Source organism: Procambarus clarkii, chromosome 67, assembly GCF_040958095.1.
Source record: "Procambarus clarkii isolate CNS0578487 chromosome 67, FALCON_Pclarkii_2.0, whole genome shotgun sequence".
Taxonomy (NCBI): domain Eukaryota; kingdom Metazoa; phylum Arthropoda; class Malacostraca; order Decapoda; family Cambaridae; genus Procambarus; species Procambarus clarkii.
Genome location: NC_091216.1, coordinates 28,969,419 through 28,993,040, shown reverse-complemented (window position 1 = coordinate 28,993,040; position 23,622 = coordinate 28,969,419). Strand labels below are relative to the sequence as shown.

At 36.4% G+C, this 23,622-nt stretch overlaps 1 protein-coding gene across 1 annotated transcript; it reads left to right on the top strand.

Moving 5' to 3' along the window:
* Positions 1 to 1,450: 1,450 nt before the first annotated feature.
* LOC138355422 (uncharacterized) lies at positions 1,451 to 4,595 on the top strand. The gene is made up of 2 exons (XM_069310314.1): positions 1,451 to 1,682; positions 4,501 to 4,595. The coding sequence occupies exons 1-2, from the start codon at positions 1,451 to 1,453 to the stop codon at positions 4,593 to 4,595; spliced, it is 327 nt and encodes a 108-aa protein (XP_069166415.1).
* Positions 4,596 to 23,622: the final 19,027 nt, after the last annotated feature.

Here is a 23,622-nt window from a genome sequence, read left to right as displayed (position 1 = left end):
AGAGAACTTGCTATTCATTTCCAACACAGTCAGAGTTCCTGCCAAGTTTGCATAATTTATTCTTAAAAAAATTATTTATCCTTAAAATGCAGCTAAGTATTAATCCACTCTCAGGCTAAAGCTTGGTGTATATTACTCATACAGAATTATGCACGACTTTGGTTTTTTTACAGACAATTCATAAGTTTATGAAATGAATGAAATTATATTTGAGTTCGCCACTGATGCCGTGCTTTGGTCATTTTTATTGTGATGGAGCAACAGACAAAAAAAAATTACTTCTATATCTGCAATTAGGGAAGGACGGGGAGGGGGTGGTTGGGGGGTAGGATATGGGTAGGGGGGGAAGAGGGGAGGAAGGGGGAGAGGGGAGGTAAATAGGGGGAATTAGAGGGGAAGGGAGAGGGGGGAAGGTTCTGGGGTATGTGGACATCTATAAATTGTTTATAGGAATAAACTAGGATGATTCTAGTATTCTAAGTATCATTGAAGTATCATAGATACTTTCTAAGATCGTACTAACTGTTTCTGTGTGTGTTCTTGAGGTTTTATAGGAACGTTATAGGAATATTGTTCACGTTATTAAGAGTTTACAAACATCCAGCCATACCACTGTTTCTTGTTTGTGTTTACCTTTTTCTCTTTCTTTGTTGCTCCTAATAAAACTAATTTAGTTGCGATTGCTATTATTATTTTATTATCTTTTAATTGTTAGTTAGATTTTAGTAATAGATGAAATGTTTATCTGTTAATGTTATCCAAATTTACTATCAGTAATATAAATAAAACACTTTTGTTATATATATGGTCATAAATAATATAATTATCACTAAAAGTAATATTTCTAATTTTTAAATAATAATAATAATAATAATTTGTATTATTATTATTTTATTATTTACCATTAGTAATAATAATATTATTAATGTTATTAATACAATTATTAATATTATTATTATTGAGAAATTAACTGCAATACCGTAGTGTTTGAATGAAGGTGAAAAAAATACACAATACTTGTATAGGTGTATTATTAAACCAAATATTCGGATGAAACCTACATCCTTCATTGATAATGGATGAAGGGTTGATCCGAAAATTTGGTTTAATAATACACATACATATGTATAGGGTCTTTCCTCCACCTTTATTATTATTATTAGTATCAAATTCTGGAGGGTTATTAAGGTCTATCAACCTCTGGAGGTTAATAAAGTGTATCAACATCTTGAGGGTTAATAAGACCTGTCAGCCTCTGGAAGGCCATTAAAACCACCACAATTAATGACCAACTAGTAAGTATACTTTTTTGTAGATATAACCTAGAACTAAAGTAAATTCTCAGTGCATATACACACCAAGAAGCTCAGTGTGTATGCCTCACACACTGCCTCTCAGTGTGTGTATGTTATAGTGACCGCGTAGTGAGGTTGTAAAGGAATGCGATAGAATGTTGGGTTTCAGTGGGCTATACATCAAGTGTCGTTCCGAGAAATGTGTTGTCGCTCCATCTGTCCTGTACTGGAACATTGCTCTATTACTGAAAGCAATATTCCAGTATAGAATGTATTCGAGAAAGAATATTTCCAAAAATAAGAAGGAGAAGAAGAATATGGAGAAGAAGAGAAAGAAGGAAGAAGACGAAGGAAGAATTAACCAAATTAATTGGTGTTTAGCGTTGGGCAACAAAATTTATTCCAAGACATAAAAAAAGTCATACAAAACCCATTTAAAAGACTAAATATTGTCATTCTTGATGTGATCACAATTAAAGGTGATTTAATACAAGTATTTAAGGTTATTAAATAGCATGACCATTTCGACTTAAATTTATATTACATTTTTCATTATCTCTTATCACTCTAAACAAAGGCTTTACAATTTAAATGTATACGAATTAATTTAAAAGGAAGCAAAATACTGTGTGTTTAATTGAATAACCAACATGGAACAGCTTTCCAAATTACAAAATTCGTTATAAAATTATATAGACATCTGAGAATACAATTCATAAGTATTTCTCCTCAAATCTACACCTCATGTTGTTTCACCTAATAAAAACTTAAAAAAACAGCCTAGTTTGGATTTTGTGGTCTGCTGCTGTTTGAATTCCTTTGTAAACTTTAATATTCTTTCATTAGTGCTATAATTATCCTAACATTGTCTCATATCCACTAATATAATTATCCTAACATTGTCTCATATCAACTACTATAATTATCCTAACATTGTCTCATATCCACTACTATAATTATCCTAATGTTGTCTTCCTTATTATCCGTTAATATAATTATAATTGATGCCTAATATCTATACAATAATTATCCTAATATAATCTTGTTTAATATTAAGTACTATAATTATCCTAATATAATCTTGTTTAATATTAAGCACTATAATTATCCTAATATAATCTTGTTTAATATCCAGTACTATATAATAATAGGATATAATTATCCTAACCCTGCCTTGCCTAACATCCATTATAATTATTTTCCTAACATCGTGTTGGCCAATATCCTGTACTATATTTTATTTTGAAATAAAATTTCAAAATTATAATTTAGACCTTTTTTTTATTAATACTTACCATTTTTAGCAAATTTATTGTATTCGTAAAAATGTTCATCATATTCATCTGAATTTTTTACTCATCTGATTTGAACAAAAGTAGATATAGTTCATATTATTAAAAAGATATTCAACATTTCTATTATATAATCAGAATAACTGTTAATTTAGTTTTGTTTTCTTCTGAAAATTTCCAAGGAAATTTTTCTGAACGATCACCTTTAAGTAAATTATTATATATTCCAGACGCTGTCTTATGACATACTTAAGAGGCGCACTAAGTTGTCAAATTTCTTTCAGAAGTCGTTATTAGAGCCAAAATCAGGCATTCTAATTAATCTTATTCTGACGCTGCCATGAATATCAAGCTTTTCCAGTATACTGAATCACCTTGTATATTATCAAGTATACTGAATCACCTTGGAGATTATCCGGTATACAGAGGCACCTCGAAGATTATCCAGCATCCATGGAACGAAGATGAGAATGATATAATATGCACAAAACATGTTGGAAGGTCTGGTTCAAATCTGCAAAATAAAATTCACCATACTGGAGCTTGAGATATAGTAGGTAGTGCAAAATATATCCAATGAATTGTCGGGGTGAGATAAATACAATTAAAATGTAAACATCAAGAACCCCTCTACTTTTCAACCTCCTGACAACATATATAAGAAATGTAATTGCAGCAACAGTGGAATATTTAAAGAAGAAAGTGAACAGGTTTCTGCTGGGGTTATATGGGATCAACCTGACTGTGATGGCTAAGAGAGCCTGCGTGCAGCAGCTGCCTCAGAGGCCAGACACTCACCAGTAAAGGCCAAACTGTACTGTATGATACAGTATACATACAGTATGCAAAACTGTATAGCCAAGCTCTGTGAATAGATCTCTGGAAATCATCAACAGGTAATACATCAACACTTTTTTTTTTAGATAATTCACTTCCCATTTTTTTCGTTTCTACTTGATTTATATATTGTATAATACATTTTATCAGAAGTACTAGCAGCAACTATTAGCTGTAATAGTAAAATATATGACAGTGATACTATCAGCAACAATATTATTAATGTACTGTTTTTAATAATAATGGTATAATGATTGTATAATCTGCAAAAGAAAGTATATGCTATATCTTGAGGTTATCTTGAGATGATTTCGGGGCTTAGTGTCCCCGCGGCCCGGTCCTCGACCAGGCTTCCACCCCCCAGGAAGCAGCCCGCCGTGACAGCTGACTAACTCCCAGGTAGCTATTTACTGCTAGGTAACAGGGGGCATTAGGGTAAAAGAAACTCTGCCCATTGTTTCTCGCCGGCGCTCGGGATCGAACCCGGGACCACAGGATCACGCGTCCAGTGATCAGTCCGCTCAGCCACCGCCTCTCTGCTTAATTTACCTGCAAAATTAACATTGAACTATTGATAGGAGAAAAATGAGAGTTTAGAAGTACTATTATAGCATTCAATTGCAGCAATGCAATAATATCTTTACTAGTAATGTAACAATAGAAATAACATGTTTATTGATAATACCAGCATCAGTAATAATATATCAAAACTATTATCAGCAATATGGTATTAATATTAACAAAATAGTATAATAATGTATAAGACATGAAAACAGTAGTTAGTAAAAAGCCGTGATATATACCCTCTCTAGAAGTAATGTTATTTTAATTATAAGAAGCAGTAATAGAATTAATTCCAGTAATTCCATCTATTCCAGTAATAGATGGAATTCCATCTATTCCAGTAATAGATGGAATTCCAGTAATTCCATCTATTCCAGTAATAGATGGAATTCCAGTAATTCCATCTATTCCAGTAATAGATGGAATAATGGGAGCAGTGGAGATAGCAATATTATTAAGAGTTGTAGTATTATAATTATTTTATTATTTTGTTATTAATGTTTTTTTTTTAGAGTTGAAGAAGGAGAAAAAGAATAAGGAAAAGAAGAATAGGAAGAAGAAGAAGGAGAATAATGAGACGAAGGAGGAGAAGGAGAGGAAGAAATAGAAAAAGAAAGCAACTACAACAAGAACAAGAAGGAGAATTAGAAGAAGACTAACAAGAAAAAGAACAGGAAAAGTAGAAGAAGACTTAAGAAGAAAAAAAACAGGAGGAAGAAGAAGAAAACGAAGAAAAAGAAAAAAACGACAACAACAAGGAGAATTAGAAAAAAAACAGATGAAGAAAATAAAGAAAAAATAAGAAGTCTAAGAAGAAATAAAAGGAAAAAAGAAGAGGGAGAAAAACAACAACAACAAGGAGAATTAGAAGAAGCTGAAGATAAAAATGAAGAATTACGAATAAGACAGAAGGTGAAAATGTAACAATATTCAGAACATGTAACTTTATATATGTAAATATGTGAATATGTAAAGAATAAGTTTAGTAACTATTCTTCACGGAGACAAAGTCTTACCTCCTCTCAAATGATTCTTACACTGACATATAGTCGTGAGATTTAGTCTTACAGCTTCTCGATGATCTTTAATCACATTGTCTTGAGACATGGTATTTAGTAACCACCTCTGAAATAAGTAGATTAAACGACCACTTAGACATGGTTGTCAAACATGGTTGTGCAAATGGTCGACCCAAGTGTGGGCGATTCTGTCATCCAGATATGTTCTCACCACGGCTGTCCAGACGCATACCTCTGAGCACTGTCTTGGAATATTTCGAACGACTCCATAGATCCATACAGGGCACCTCAGTAGTTACATGTGACTTTAGAACATATGTAATGGCTTATAAGGTCTGATATGGAATTTTAATTTACCCGTTATCGAGAAACACTTGTATCCGATTCCTGTTTGTGGGTGCTGACGGATTATCTGAATGTTCAACAGCTATGAGCCACCCTATGAGATAACTATGAGATATCGTTAAGCACCCTTAACGATATCCGTGGCTTATCATATCTCTGTATCGTTATAGATCGCCTTGCAAGTGACAATGACTCGATTTTCATGACCCATCTAGCTTTACAGGAATAAAACTGCTCCTATTTCATCTGCTTTCTTTTCAGGAGTATCCAAGAGTCCATTTTTATGACCATCTTGATGCATATTTGGAGGTTTATGCATCTCAACAGTGTCCCTTGACATTACGTGTAGACTCTGGAGGAATATCTAGTTTATCCAGTATACTAAATCGACCTCAATATTATGAAGTATACTCACTTACCTTGGAGATGATCCTATATATTGAATTACTTTGGAGATCATCTTGCTACAAGATAGGACTTTTGTTCACCTTAATCTGCAGCCGAACTTTCGGCATCATTCCTTGAGAAATTGATGCCAGTGGAGCATCCCAGAAGATCACTGTCAGCATCCGACAGCTCTTTTCTCACCTTACATCCGCTTCTATTTTGTTTTACTTTTTAATAAATATGTAATTAGCAACATTCAATTTGTTTTCATTTATCCTAGAAAAGGATCATTAGTTTGACGAGAAAATATCGACTGTACAGACTAATTCAAACATGGGATTTTAAATCCACTATATAGTAAGGTCTCTCCTCAGAGCTAATGTTTGAATGGGAGAAAAAATAATATATTCTACCAGCACTATGGAAGAGGTTTGGCACTACACTAGGAAATCACAACAGCGTGATATGTTTGCGAAAATAATTGGAGCATTCCAGGGATTCGAACTTTCGTCATGGGTCATCCCAGACGGGTTCAATCCCTGTTCTGTTCCATAGATTTTCACAAAGTCAGGTACTCTATACATAGAGAGTGGGGGGGGGGGAATTGGAGAATATAACAAAATCTAGTTTCTTTATTGAAGTATTTTCAAAATGGGGGAAAATATATTCATTAAGAAGTATCCTTATGAAAAAATATTATATATATTAATATTAATAATACGTCTCATTTTAGACAAAAAAGCTTGTTATCAATCAGGTTAACATTTTTATTCCACAGATATACCAGTGGAAAAAGGGTATCCACGGGTATAGAGATATCCACGGATATGGATACCTACGGATATAGAGAGATACACGACAAACAAGTGAAATATTATTTAACATAGTGTAGAGTTAGAAACCAAATTAGATTGAGAAATGCCAACACAAAATGGAGTGAGAAACACATTTCTGAAGGCACCAAATGAGCCATAATCACTCATCAAGTAATATCGACATTAGTGACACAGAGGGAGCAAAGAGGCATAGGGCCTGCGCTGGAATATCCTTAATAAAAAGCTATATGAACAAATCATTATGAAGACTAGAAGCAAAACATTATAAACACCTAAGTTCAGTTCATTATAAATGCTAAAAACACAGATAGATATCAGTCATTTTATTTCGGATCAATTCCACTACAACAAGCACAGATAATTCTCAATAGGAAAGTGAATATATAACTCACAACCTTAAATTTTACTCAGAGATAAAATAAAACAGCCTTATCAATACCCCTCATCACATACAGTTATCTACATCTTCATCACAGATCATTACCAACCCCCTCATCACAACATCAAATTTCACACAAAAGTGTGAGAATAGGTTTCCACATTATCGTTGTGAATATAATGACATTATAAACTAATATTGATTCAGAGGAGAGAGAAGGAGGGCAGGGTAGGGAGATATGGAACAGTTCCCATAGCATCACAGAAGTCTCAGATGCTCTGGGAACAAATGTGTACTGACCTACTAGCTGCTTATACGTGTTTCATTTTATTACTATGTGGTTGGCTGTAGGTGGCTGAGACATATAGGTGTCAGCCAGGGTGGATACACATATGTAAGCCCTCCTCAGCTGTTTGCACCGCTTCTAAGCGGTAGATTGTGATGCCGTCTGGCCGAAGTGCAGTATTTTGAAGATATTTGGAGGTAAGGGTCTCTCTCTGCTGGGTGCTGATAGACATAGTTATATATAGATAGGCAGAGATACAAACAGGTAGAGTTAGAGATAGAAAGTAATCCAGAGACGGATACCCAGACAGAAATTGAGATAGATACATTCGGAAAGAGACAGAGACTTAAAAATGATATGGACAGGTAAAGATTGAAACAGACGAGACAGGCAGGTAAACACAGACATAGACAGAGACACAGAGTACTACAGAGGTAGAAGACAGAGACAGAGATAGAGATAGGCAAACAGAGAAAGAACGGTTCGACACGGGCACAGAGAGCTAGGCAGACAGGCATAAAACACAGGTAGACAGACAAACAGACAGACAGAGACTGTCTGACAAAATGTGACAGTGTCATACCACGAAGGAAGATTTGAAACAGGAATTTCCTGAAGTACTTTCGTATTAAACACATATATCACCCTTCTGAAGATGTATTGTTAAATACGAAAGTACTAAAGACAATTCCTGTTTCAATTCTTCCTCCGTGGTCTGACACTGTCACATTTTTCATCACGTGTTAATTTTCGTGATTTACACACATACATATGTATGACATTAACAATATACATAATTACCTTGATAACATGATCAATAATAACAAGCCATCAGTTCAGTTATCAAGTGATATACACCTCCCATATATATACGCGAAACAAGAAAAATACTCTTAAAGTTAATCCCCCAAAATTATATATATAAATAATAAAATTAGATTTTTTACGTGTATTGGTCTAAACTTGTCCCTGAACTAAATGAGGCCGAGTAAAAGAAACCCACATTTCTTATCGCCTACAATAAATATATGGATCAGGTTCTAATTTAATTAAGTAAATATTTTAAATGTTGCCTGTTGGAAAAAATAGGACAATTGAAAACATATTTTTATATATTTAGAAAAATCTTCGTTTTTTTCTGCATCGTCCGACTTTAATAACAGATGCTACGTTTTCCGGTTGGATGGGAGAGCTGTTTTAATGCAATGTTAATGGTTGTTAACACAGGTAATGTTATATAGCTTTTGTGTTGTGGGGGGGGGGATAAGCATATTTTAGTCGTGTTCGATCAAATAGAGAAATTAATAATATGTTCAATATTCATCCATTAAGTTAAAAATTATTATTGTTTTTGTATATCTTATTATTATTATTTTAATCTGTTATTGTTATTTGTTTGTATTATTATTATTATTATTATTATTATTATTATTATTATTATTATTATTATTATTATTAGCAATGGACTTGAAGCCGCTTAATCCCAGATATACGTGCCAAAGCTTACCTAATGCTCCAAGGTCATATGTGTCCTCTCCACACTGTGACTCCATACACAGTTTCAAGTGTAGATATGATAGAGCCCAGTAGGCTCAGGAATCTGTACACCAGTTGATTGACAGTTGAGAGGCGGGACCAAAGAGCAAAAGCTCATCCCCCGCAAGCACAAATAGGTGAGTGCAAATAGATGAGTACACACACACACATATATACACATATATGTGTGTATATGTTTCAAAGCGTTATATTTCAAAGCGTTATATGACAAAGAGTGCTTGGAAGACGGGACACCACGAGCGTAGCTCTCATCCTGTAACTACACTTAGGTAATTATTACATCATCGCTTATAATTCTATGCTACGGGGGCATAAATCCCAATATCCTTCCCATTGACAGTACTTCTCCCAAGACATAAATCCCAATAGTCTTACAATTTGCAACACCTGTTTTTTGTTTTGTTTTTTATAAATTTTGCTCCAAGGGGAGAGTTATGCGTAAATTCCAATAACCTTGCGGATTAAGTCCTTGACCCCAGGCATATATCACAACGTACCGGATACAGTGTTTGATCCCCATGTATAAGGACCATTGAAATTGAAATTGAAATTGAAATAAGTTTATTGAGGTAAAATACACACAAAGGGATGAGGAAGCTCAAGCTATTCTCACCCCGTTCAACACAACGTGTTCATACATATATAAACACACGTCACAAATAATAAACATATTGCCGAACATTCTGAGAGATAAACATATACATATAGGACCATTAACCTTACATATTACAGTGCTTCGCACGATGCATAAATCTCAATATAACATATTGATTTTTTTCGAAGATCTTCCCGACGACTGAGAACAAAATAAATAATATATGGTTATCTCTGATATTCTGCTTTTAAATTTGCGGAAAGCTACCAACCAGATCTTTTTCCCGGTTAATGACTAAGTTTGATGATCAGTGCAGGTATGGAAGGAAGCGTCATGAAAGCAAGGCTGTACAGAAGGTAATGAATTTTAAAGTCATGTTTATTAATATTAATGAGAATTTTATAAAAGTGAACGAGCTCAGGGAACGGATACACAAGTGGAACCCAGATGTATTTGCACTCATAGAAAAGAAACTGTTGAGAATCATAGCAAATCAAGTCTTTCTACTTTAATACCATACAGTAAGAAATGATAAACACGAAAGGGATTAAATGAATGACAATGACGGTTAAAAAAGCCAGGAGATATGAGGAGGTGGAAATAACAGGTTCTTAAGGATTCAGGAACTACGATAAAAGCCCCATAATAATTGGAGGACTCAAGAAATATGATATAAGCAAAAGAACAGCTAATACTGTCATAGAATTATATATCCCATTTATAGTCATAGAACATAGTTGTCCTATGTTCTATAGCCATAATCATAGAACAGCTGCGATTATTACTTATGAGAGATTTCAATCATGGCAAGTTGGATTGGGAAAATGGAGAACCTCACATAGGAACAAAGATACTTAAAGAGCAAAACTAATGAAAGCAGCAGTGAGATCATTTATCAGCCAACATATCATAGTACCCTACATGTATGAGGAATATCTAAAATACAGCCAAACGTGACCTGACATTCGCTTTGAACGAATCAAACGGAAGTATACTCCAAAGCCCTCTTGGAATGAGCAGTCATTGTGTAATGGCGTTTGAACATCTAATGAGAGTAACAATGTTTAGTTTATGGAATGGATCAGAAAGTAGCACGCGTGGATACCTAGTCGGAAATTGTGAAGGAATTGATTAATATCTTCAAGGACTAAAGTGGGACATAATGCACAGAGGAAACCCAAACTGAAGATTATGAACATTCTTATCCACATATATTAGATAGAGATATTAGATAGATAGAGATAGATATGATAGAGCCAGATAGGCTCAGGACTCTGTACACCTGTTGATTGACAGTTGAGAGGCGGGACCAAAACCTCAGAGCTCAACCCCCGCAAACACAACTAAGTGAGTATATTAGGAAGCAATCAATAAGTTTATTGCTGTTCAAAAAGAAGATAGTGAAGCACTTTGGATTAACCTATGGTTTAACAAGGTGTGTAAACATGAGGGCATAGAGAAACTATGGAGAAATACCAGAACGCTAGAAAAGGAACGGTGTAGTTCCATTACTCACAAAGGGAGACAAAGAATAGGATTTGAAAATGCATAACATTTAACCCAACCCACATGCATGAAACGAAAATGACGATGTTTCGGCTCGTCCTGGACCCATTTCGAGTCCTCAGGATTTGATAAGGAGTCCAAAACGGACCGAAACGTTGTCACTTGATAAGGGTCCAGGACGGACCAAAACGTCCCTACTATTTCATATATGTGGGTTGGGTTATGTTCTTCAGCAAGGTTATTGTGACCTAATCTCTGCATGTATACCTTTCATGCTATACAGGGTAATGAAAAAAACTGTAAGGAACTAGTAAAATATTTGAAAAAAAAATAGATCAACACTAGCTACAGTTTAGGGATGGCAAATCTTGCCACAAAAACGCGAAAGAATTTTATGACGGAGTGACTGATTAGACAAGATAGAGGAGAGAATGGGAGTAGTGCTTTATATTTTTAGACTCCCAGAAAGCCTTCAACACAGTACACCAATTAAGGCTAGTGACAAAATTGAGGAGAAAAGCAAGAGAGAGAGACACGGAGGGTGCTCTAGTGTATAACTGAGTATCTGAACTGCTCCAGTGTATAACTGAGTATCTGAACTGCTCCAGTGTATAACTGAGTATCTGAACTGTTCCAGTGTATAACTGAGTATCTGAACAGCTCCAGTGTATAACTGAGTATCTGAACTGCTCCAGTGTATAACTGAGTTTCTGAACTGCTCCAGTGTATAACTGAGTATCTGAACTGCTCCAGTGTATAACTGAGTATCTGAACTGTTCCAGTGTATAACTGAGTATCTGAACAGCTCCAGTGTATAACTGAGTATCTGAACTGCTCCAGTGTATAACTGAGTATCTGAACTGCTCTAGTGTATAACTGAGTATCTGAACTGCTCCAGTGTATAACTGAGTATCTGAACTGCTCCAGTGTATAACTGAGTATCTGAACTGTTCCAGTGTATAACTGAGTATCTGAACAGCTCCAGTGTATAACTGAGTATCTGAACTGCTCCAGTGTATAACTGAGTTTCTGAACTGCTCCAGTGTATAACTGAGTATCTGAACTGCTCCAGTGTATAACTGAGTATCTGAACTACTCCAGTGCATTACTGAGTATCTGAACAGCTCCAATGTATAACTGAGTATCTGAACTGCTCCAGTGTATAACTGAGTATCTGAACTACTCCAGTGTATAACTGAGTATCTGAACTACTCCAGTGTATAACTGAGTATCTGAACTACTCCAGTGTATAACTGAGTATCTGAACTACTCCAGTGTATAACTGAGTATCTGAACAGCTCCAATGAATAACTGAGTGTCTGAACAGCTCCAATGTATAACTGAGTATCTGAACAGCTCCAATGTATAACTGAGTATCTGAACAGCTCCAATGTATAACTGAGTATCTGAACAGCTCCAATGTATAACTGAGTATCTGAACAGCTCCAATGTATAACTGAGTATCTGAACAGCTCCAGTGTATAACTGAGTATCTGAACAACTCCAGTGTATAACTGAGTATCTAAGCATCTGATTCAGATTTTCACGATAGAAGCTTTATTTGTAAACAAATTATGCATATTGTAAAAACATAAAGCTAATAATATATAGTTTATAATTTGAGTGGTGATATACATTTATAAAATAGATAATAAATACAACATGACTTTATATTAATTCGCATAATTTATGAATTATTAAGAAAGTGCATAAACAAAATCTGATTTCAATGTCACCATCAGAATCAGAAGCTGCTCTGCATCACCCATCATACTAAATGAACAGATTACTGAACACTCAGCTTACTCAACAACCAGCTTACTGAACACTCAGCTTACTGAACACCCAGCTTGCTGAACACTCAGCTTACTGAACACCCAGCTTAAAGAACACTCAGCTTACTGAACACCCAGCTTACTGAACACACAGCTTACTGAACACACAGCTTACTGAACACACAGCTTACTGAACACTCAGCTTACTGAACACCCAGCTTACTGAACACTCAGCTTACTGAACACACAGCTTACTGAACACACAGCTTACTGAACACTCAGCTTACTGAACACACAGCTTACTGAACACACAGCTTACTGAACACTCAGCTTACTGAACACTCAGCTTACTGAACACACAGCTTACTGAGCACACCAAACAGGCATCTAACTTCATCATATTTAACAGGTATCTAACTTCAACAGGATATAAATTACTCGTCAGTAGGTTATCTCATTGTGAAAGATATTCTTTAATGTTATCGTATATCCAACAGAGGGGTTCATCCCTGCTGGTCTCTGCTGACTGGCTGCTCTATTCTCTCCTGCTGACCTGCTACGCCATTAATAATGTCAATCCCCCCCCTCCTCCCCCTTCTTAAGCTGTATTTTATAATAATAATTTTCATATTTCTAGCAAAGATAGAGCGACCATTGATAAGCTAATGTCTAACGAAAATATTCAATGGTGTTAATATGATGCGCGATTCCCTTGAAATGAAAAACTCATTCGTTTGTAAGATAATTACCTAAGTACACTTGTGGACACCAGGAAGAGCAGCAAATTGCAAAGAGTGGGACAGACAACTGAGAAATTACTTTAGTACTTATTATATTACTAGCAAATCAAGGGGCAATATTTTATGAATGTTCCATATTTGGCAATCATTCTGACCAGTGAGATCCAAAATCTGGTGTGGGAACGAAAATTAAGACGTCAGCCCTCTGCCGCTTTATATATGCATGCATGTACCCCCCATGTAAGAAAATTGTATATCTTCATATATTTAGGTTAGTTTATGATGAGTTGGGTTGGGTAAGGTTTACTTAAAGAGTAGCGATGACGTTGACAGGTGAAAGTTTTCTCAGGTATTAGACCCGACTCATAACAAAAACACGAGATTAAGTTCACTCGATATAACGAATGTCCTGATTTTCAGGAACACTTTAAGAAACTTCAGGATGGACTGACAAACTGAAAGAATGATGCAAGACGTTGCTATTAGCGTTTAACTCAAGAGGAAATTATAGAAATGATTTACGGAACATGACACCAAACACAAGATACCAAATGAGAGAGGAAACCTTCCTGGTATTAGACAGCGAAATACTTGTGTGTGTGTGTGGGGGGGGGTGTATAAAATGTCCCCCGGAGCAACATTAACAGCATATTACACCTGCATATGGTAGTTAGGTAACTTAGAATTGATTTAGAAATCGGAATGTTTAATTATTGATGACCCTTGTCAATAGTTCAATATTCGGATTTCAATATCAATTCTAAATTGATTTCTAACATGTCTGACAAATTTTGGAATATCAGACAGCAACGTGGAGTCTTTATTTCGTTAAATACAAAAGGAGGCTATAGGAAGTCCTTAGATATGCCACCAGACTAGTCCCAGAGTTGAGAGGCAAGAGCTTTGAGGAAAGCCTAATTGAATTAAACCTAATGTTACTGGAAGACATGATGACATCATGCAAAGTTCTCAGGGCAATAAGCAGGGTAAAAAGAGGATAGATCACTTAGAATGCATGAGTCACTAACCAAAGAACACAAGTGTAAACAAAGTGTACAAATAAGACAGCCCCAAGCCTTGTAACCCCACGTCTTGTAGCCCCAAGCCTTGCAGCCCCAAGCCTTGCAGCCCCAAGCCTTGCAGCCCCAAGCCTTCCAACCCCACGTCTTGTAGCCCCAAGCCTTGCAGCCCCAAGCCTTGCAGCCCCAAGCCTTGTAGCCCCAAGCCTTGCAGCCCCAAGCCTTGCAGCCCCAAGCCTTGCAGCCCCAAGCCTTGTAGCCCCAAGCCTTGCAGCCCCAAGCCTTGCAGCCCCAAGCCTTGCAGCCCCAAGCCTTGTAGCCCCAAGCCTTGCAGCCCCAAGCCTTGCAGCCCCAAGCCTTGCAGCCCCAAGCCTTGCAGCCCCAAGTCTTCGCATGTTACCCAACAAGGGAACGCCGGAGCACAGCCAACACCTCTACCGTCCAGTACCCTTCCAGTGGGCGCACTGGAAGGGGGTTCAAACTCGCTCACTTGGTACTCCCAAGCTTCTCGCATTATGAATCCCATTATATCCATCATTATAATAGGTACTCCCATTATATCCATCATTATAATAGGTACTCCCATTATATCCATCATTATAATAGGTACTCCCATTATATCCATCATTATAATAGGTACTCCCATTATATCCATCATTATAATAGGTACTCCCATTATAAATAATTTGTTCAGTGTAAGAATACTAAACAAATTCTCACTTCAGTGAGAATGATGGTTATCTTGAGGTTATCTTGAGATGATTTCGTGGCTTTAGTGTCCCCGCGGCCCGGTCCTCGACCAGGCCTCCACCCCCAGGAAGCAGCCCGTGACAGCTGACTAACACCCAGGTACCTATTTTACTGCTAGGTAACAGGGGCATAGGGTGAAAGAAACTCTGCCCATTGTTTCTCGCCGGCGCCTGGGATCGAACCCAGGACCACAGGATCACAAGTCCAGCGTGCTGTCCGCTCGGCCGACCGGCTCCCTCATGGTGGTGGTAGACTCCACATGCAGCTTCGAATGTTGTCGGGAGAGGCTAAAAAAGTTTGGAAACCTAAACTCTGGTCCATTGAAGGTTCAGAGACGTAATCAAAGAGCTGAAGCTCAACCCATGAACCCATGAATAGGTAAGCACACACAAACACACACACCTGTTGATGGACGGTTGAGAGGCGAGACCAAAGAACTAAAGCTCAACCCCCGCAAGCACAGCTAGGTGAGTACACGCACATACACATTAGACCAAAGAGCTAAAGCTCAAACCCCCGCAAGCACAACTAGGTGAGTACATTAGTAGACAGCGCTCTGGACTCGTAATCCTAGGGGTCCGGTTTCAATCCCCGGTGATGGCAGAAACAAAATGGGCAGAGTTTCTTTCGCCCTGATGCCCCCTGTTACCTAGCTGTAAATAGGTACCTGGGAGTTAGAAAGCTGTTATCAGTTGCTTCCTGGGGATGTGTGTGTGTAAAAAAATATATAATAAAAACAAAAAATTTTTAGTAGTTAGTAACAGTTGATTGACAATTGACAGGCGGGCCGAAAGAGCAGAGCTCAACTCCTAGTTGTGCTTAAATACACAAACACACACACACACACACACACACACACACACACACACACACACACACACACACACACACACACACACACACACACATACACACACACATGCTAATGGGGCACAGGCACTAGGGGACACAGGTGGAAATTGAGTGCCCAAATGAGCCATAGAGACGTTAGAAAGAATTTTTTCAGTGTCAGAGTAGTAGACAAATGGAATGCATTAGGAAGTGATGTGGTGGAGGCTGACTCCATACACAGTTTCAAGTGTAGATATGATAGAGCCCAGTAGGCTCAGGAACCTATACACCAGTTGATTGACAGTTGAGAGGCGGGACCAAAGAGCCAGAGCTGAACCCCCGCAAGCACAAATAGGTGAGTACACACACTCGATAATTAAATAAATTTATAAAAATTCCGAGTCATGAAAGTTGACATTTTTACTCTAATTGCGTTAGATAATTTTACTTATGTTAAGCCAGAGATAAACTTTACCCATTTATATTTTCTATAGTGATGAAAACCGTGTGAAATTGGTTTCTATTACTGATCAATTACAACATCTCTGATGTGTTGATGCACCTGTTGGTTTCTCTCGTCAGACTTGACAAAACGACTTCATTAGCAAATTTATCGTAATTACTGTATACGAACGTATATGGGCATCTGGGCATCTGTATATATATGGGCATTTATTTGGTATTTGCTCTCGTTTATATGAGTTCTTGGGAGAGTCAAGAAAAATGCTGGTTCGATTGTTATCATTTACACAGAAGGAAGTCACAAGGCGTCATATATCATTATGCAAAAATCATATTGGCTCAATCCGGGATGACCCAGAACGCTGGTTCAAATCCCCCGGATTGCTCCAATAATTTTCTCATTATTATTAGTATTATATTATAAAAATTATTATTATTATTATTGCACATTTCCCTCACTTCTTTATGAGTTTTAACCCACAAAATTCGTAACCAATTTCAAACAGCTATACGCATGAAAATTATCTATCACTGTGAGACGGGAGACATCTCCCGTCATGCAGGGTGCAGTTGCACCTCCACAGATCTCCAGTATCATCTATTGATACTGGTAATGGCTCAAAAGGGCCACCGCTTACGGGCTATTCATGCCCGTGCCACCTTTTGGGTGGCTTAATCTTCATCAATCAATCATGTCACTGTGATATATATATATATTGAGTTATGCGACGAGAGAACTATGAATTCACCTCAGAATATTCTTCAAAATTTTCTTCAGGCGCAATAAATAATACCTGAATATTCAGCTCTCGGGAGGAGGTCTCAGCTCTGGTTGTATAAAACATTTATTGTCGTTAAATGTAAGTGTTGCGGAATTTGTCGCTTGTTCTCAAGGGTGATTTATGCAGAAACTGGAAGTATTTTGCATAAAGTGGAATATATGCGTCACTTGTCTCGGTGAATGACGGTGTTGTCGACCCTTGTGTGTGTGTGTGTGTGTGTGTGTGTGTGTGTGTGTGTGTGTGTGTGTGTGTGTGTGTGTGTGTGTGTGTGCGTGTGTGTGTCTGTGTCTGTGTCTGTCTCCCCACCTCAGCTAATTTTACCTGCTTCCCCAAAGTGCTAGTATTTATATTTACTTCTGCCTCAACTACGCTCATTTCTTTTATTCTCTATTTTCCGTCTTCTTCTTCTTCTTCTTCTTCTTCTTCTTCTTCTTCTTCTTCTTCTTCTTATTATTATTATTGCTGCTGCTTTTCACACGTCTAGAAATAGAGAAGAATTGGTTGTCCATTGTCACTTTTCCACAACAGACCTTCGAAAAGTCGCATACACAACAGTTGCTTATTCCCAAGTACCTATTTGCTGCTAGGTGATCTGGGGAGGGGACTATCAGGTGTAAGGAAACAAGCCCATGCCTCTCCCCATGCCCAGGGATCGAACTCTGGTTCGTTCGGATGAGAGATGACTGCACTACCCAATAGAGCAACGGGTCACCAGTATCTAGCAATTACGCAACATACGTTTCTATTTAGTAATTCTCTAAAAAGCTCTGTGTTGAACTTTGTTGATTGCTGTGGAAGTGTCTGCGAACAAAGTTGAACACAGAGTTTTTTAGGAAATTGCTAAATGGAAACATATATTCGGTGATTGGTAGACACCGGGATATATTCACCTGACATATATATATATATAGTCTGTTGCCGTAACACAAGTTAACCCACGACATAGCTTATCACAGCCAGTTTAACAGTAACTTTCTGTCACGCAGCACAGTAGCTCTACTGTCTTGTAGAGGGCTGGTTGGGAGCGGGATCACTGAGTCCTTTACTCTAAGGTAAGATCGGCGCGGCTTTCAAGGCTTCAAATCTTCAAATAATAATAATATGCATTCCAAACAAAAAGGGATTGAGTAGCGTAGATAATTTCTACCCTCCTAGGCTCAAGTGTCCACAGGGTCAAGCTTCCTTACAAGATCAAGCTTCTTTACAGGGTCAAGCTTCCTTACAGGTATCAAGCTTCCTCAAAGGGTCAAGCTCCTTCATAACTTGTTACCCAAACCTGCGATATCTCATATATGACGTCATAGGTTTTACGTCAGGTCATGTGACCGGAAAAGGAAAGTTGTTGGATAAGATATCAGTGCTGTTCTCCGCGCCATCTTACTTGACCAAATTAACTCATTAAACTATAGAAAAATCGTCATGGCATTCCCATTATGTAAGTTCAAGTATTAGTTAGTAGTCCTTTAAGACAGAAGTCGTTCTAGGATACTCTCCCTGGATCCTAGTCAATTCAGGAATTCAACAGCAAGTCAGCTAGTGCCTCGATGAGTAACGTTTGTTAACAACGACATAATGCATTATTCGCACCAGGAAACCAGTCGTGTGAGTACCAAGCCAAGTGGTCGTACTGAAGTTGGGAAGATCACAACTATGTTCGCCAATCGTTGATCATTAGGAAGTTATACCAGAACGGTGATTCTCGTCTCGACGCTATAGAAGACAGATACAGAGGAATCACCTCAATGTTGCAAGGAAAGTAGCTGTGTGAGGAACAGTATTGGAATCTCCAGAACACATTTGCTTGAGGTGAACAAGATAAGAGATTGACGGGGTTTGATACCCCGTCAATACAGCTGACTGTATTGACGCCAACAGATTTGGAGTGAGATTTTGTGTTATGTTCCAAGTATCGGAAAATTCTGATGAACATCAATGGGCAAACGTGAGGACCTAAGGTGATATCTTGGTTGATTCAGATATATAGAAATCTCTGTCTATCGAATTAATTATTCTGCATTGTTTATCATGGTGAGAAATTTGCTCTAAATATGTATATTTTGGCTAAACTATGTATTTCTTTTCTTTGGTAAACGTTCTCTCGTGATAGTATTATCGGATAAATTATTACAGAGTTTTCTTGCACGATTGTGCTTGTTTTCTCAGCTAATCTTATTATAAATGAATAGGTGAACGACTGAAAGAGATTGGAGGGATTATTTTTAAATAAATGTATTGATTTTGTCAATGTTTTCATTAAATATATTTTATTAAATTAATTTATGCTTTATTAATTTATTACTTGCAATGTGTTTTCATTATTAATCGGAATTGTGTACATTTGTCATTAATATATGCCAGTAATACAGACTAATGTATGTCCCATAACCCGAGATTTACAGTGACCTGTGCTGTATTCTGTGTTGATATGTGTTAACTAAATTATATGTGGACAAAGATCACATATAATGCTGAGGAAGTAGCCAAAGTTTGCCTCCTTGCCTCTTGCTGTATAACCTTACATACATCCATATGTTGTTCATGATATAATTCACTGCCAAATAATCCATTAATCAAAATTTCAATTATAATTTTTACTGATATTTCTTATTACTCTCATTTTGAGTTTTGTTAGTTCATACTTATTCCTCGTAGCTTTAATTTTAAGTTATATATATCTACATTATATATGTATATATAGTTGTATATATTTGCTGCTATTTCTCTTTACTGTAATTTTGAGTTATATGTAATAAATATTATATATAATTGAGTTATATGTAATGTCTCCCAGTCATATTTCTCAAAAGTGTTTTCTGACTGCAATGATTATTGAAATTATGTATTGCGCTTCTGTATTCTTACATATACATGAACAGTATTTTATTGTTTAATGCTGTGTGGTAGTGTGTAGTGTTGTAGTGTGTAATGCATTGGTGTATGGTGAACAGTATATCTGTTTGGTGCTGTAAGGTGCTGTGCAAGGATGAATGGTAGTGTGTCGTGATGTATTTTGTTATATATTATATAACATGACATGTTATATAACACGTATTTTGTTATATATTACTATGTGGTGTATGTATATGTGTACGGTGTAGTCTAGTGATATGTTGCTGTGTCTTAAGTATTGCTGTGGGGGGATAGAATATTGTTTTGCACATTGTATATACAATATTGATGCCAAAATTAATGTAATCTCAAGTGTGTATAATGAATAAATGTACTGGAAACACTGTAAAGCGTTTAATAACCCACATTATTTCTATGAAATAACTTATTTCTGAGCAACGCCAAAATTTGAGAGTATGGTGATTTATATTTCTTGTGAGGACACCAAAGTTGATATAAGCAAAGATAAATTTGTTTGCATGTTCTTAAAAAAATACCGATTTAACCAAAAGCTAAATTGATTAAATGAGCTAAATTAACCCAGAGTATCTTTACTTATTACAGCAATTTGTTTTGCATTAAAGTTGTTTGATTATAGCTTACTGACAGGGTGATATATGACCTATGTTGCATACGTGTTGTGAAACCCTTTTGATTGCCTAGACAGGTTCTGAATCCTAGATATTAATCTAAGGCATGAGTTTCCTTGTAGGTGTCAGTGTCTGCCTATGTACATTTACCTGATTTTTGCATAGAATTCAAAGTAAATAAGGGTCATTAAGTAGTCAGGTAGGAATCATGAATTTTGAGCAGATCTAACAAGTAGGACAACCCTTTTTCCAACTACAAATCTACGATTTGGTTTATAAAAACACACACACACACACACACACACACACACACACACACACACACACACACGGGGGCAGCCGCCACCTGTTGATATTGCTACGAATATTTTTAAATTTTTAAAGTATAGAGCGAGTGATGTTGTGACACTGAGTTGGGAGGTATACTCCTAGCTCCCAGCCCAAGGCTGAAGGTAGATATACTCCTCCCAGGGCAGGATTGATGTATACCGACATATTTTGTGAAGAGGCTATACCCTTCTCCCATCCCTCTCAGGGCGAGACTGATGTTTTCAAAGCCATTTTGTGTAGGTAAGTGTGAGTTATATTTTCTGAGATTTTGTGAGTAGAGAATGCTAGTCTCCTCCCAGAAAAAGACTAATGTTTAATGCGACAGCCACTGTTCAGTCGGGGGTGCGGTCAGAAAGGATATCAGGATCCGGAATGAGATCCTGATATCCGATAATCCTGAAGCCTAGGATCCCGGAGCCTCCTGCAAGATTGGAGATAAGTCTGCAATCTTTAGAAACTATGGATACCCTACCAAAGTGAATAACGGCATTATGAAGTATCTAGATACGCCTAGATACTTCTAGGTGCAACCCTAACCCACCACTCCAGCAAACGCCTCCATTAACTCATCAGGTTATACTATATATACATTATGAACACCCAATACAACTATCAAGACATATTTACCTGTTTTTGTGATACTGTTGACTAACTCGAGACACAGTTATCTGTTTTGTGGTACTGTTGACTGACTCGAGACACGATTGTTTTATGGTACCGTTGCTTGACCCTTTTGTCTGTTTTGTTGTACCGTTGCTTGACCCTTTTGTCTGTTTTGTTGCACCGTTGCTTGTCGTATGCTGATATTGTCTGGCGTGTCACGTTGCAACAGTGACTTGAAATCTGTCGTATTGCTAAATATTTTTATAACGGTGTCACTGTTAATCAAATACTTAATTGTATAGCTCAAAATACGCCATATTACATAGCACTAAATACAGATGGGTAATACATAAGGGTTCACCAGAGAGGTGTACCCAATTTCTCGGCGTATATAGACCGAAAGTTTACTTAATTCTGAACTATGATCAGGCATAAAGTATATTTTTCTGATTGGGTGACTTGCCTAATGACATTATCTTAAGGAATTACCTTCCGCCTCAAGGCCAACCAAAGAAAGATGCTAGATTGCTAATTCTGACGTTAGATTAGGCGAATTCATTTGAAGGAATGTCCATAGCTATATGATTTAATTGTTTAATTGAGTTTTTTAGACATATTGTTAGGCCTGTACTGGAAAAATATTTTAATTTAGTTATTATTAGGACAAGTTAAGAATTGCAAAATATATATTTAAAAAAAATTGGTATAATATTATTATAATTAACAAAATAACAATAATAATACAATTTTTATAAAAATAAAACATGTATTACATAAATAATAGTATAATTTGTTAAGTATTTAATTTGATTATACAAACATAATATCTGCAAGATTAAGATTACCATTTTCATAACATCACTTGTAATGAAATTACTTTTCATGGTATGATTACCATACATGTGATGAAAGGGGAGAATTGGAAGATACTGTTCACTAAGAAGGGCGATAATCAAGAACATTACTAGCAAAAACTCTTGAATAATTTCAAGCCACATGTCGAGTTCATGTAGGAAAAATTAAAAAAAATTGGTTATAATCTAAATTAATATAGATGGTAATATCAATAATATTGGTCGTGATAGCAATAATCCTGAAACTAAAATTAATAAAACTTGTATTAATAGTAATAATACTGATATTCTAGTAGTAATATTATAATTTATACGAATAATAATAATAATACAAGTAATATTACAAATATTGTATTTTTGAGAAATTCAACTTCTGTTGTATATCGCAAGAAAGAGTTTGGATCTCTTGCGTTTCATCATTTTTAATAGTAATATAATAAATAATAGTATTTATAATGGTAAATCTATTGTATAACAGTGAGTTGCATTGTTCTATGAAAGAGATCTAGTGTGCTCAGTACAGAACACGAAAATTTAGCATTTCTACAGGTAGGGAGAAGGCTGCTGAGCCTGTCCAAATATAACACTAATAACCCGCTGCAGCTTAAATCCTTCTTTTGGTGATTATTAAATAAGCTAAACAAAAATTCTGACGTTGGTCCGCCTGTTAGTCTAATATGCTTTGTATACGTTTGCTAATTTTGCAACACATGCGTGCAATGATGCGTGTAGGTTGTACATCAATATGGCAAACTTTTAAGCAACCAATAACGTTTCTGATATGCTTAAATTACATCTTTGTAGAAAATGAAACTGTCAGAAATTTAGTAAGTTCTTTCAAGTTTAATTCAAGTTCAAGTATGTTTATTGAGATAAGCAAGAAATACATCTCAAAGGGATAGAGTAGCTTAGGCTATTTCTACCCCCCCTGTAAGTTCTTTACTAATGACTTGTGAGTTTTCTCTATAAATCTTTACGCCACGTCTGAACTTAATTTGAACGGGAATTTGTAAGTAACTATATAAAGATGTAATTCTTCTCGTGACAGGAATTTATAAACAAAGTTCGTACACTTTTGCAAACCAATACACATCCGATG

Bases quoted from the DNA above. Each gene is read 5' to 3' on its own strand.
- LOC138355422 (XM_069310314.1), top strand. From the start codon at position 1,451: ATGTTGGGTTTCAGTGGGCTATACATCAAGTGTCGTTCCGAGAAATGT. The intron at 1,683-4,500 runs GCAACAAAATTT...TTTTTTTTTTAG, and splicing joins TAATTGGTGTTTAGCGTTGG to AGTTGAAGAAGGAGAAAAAG.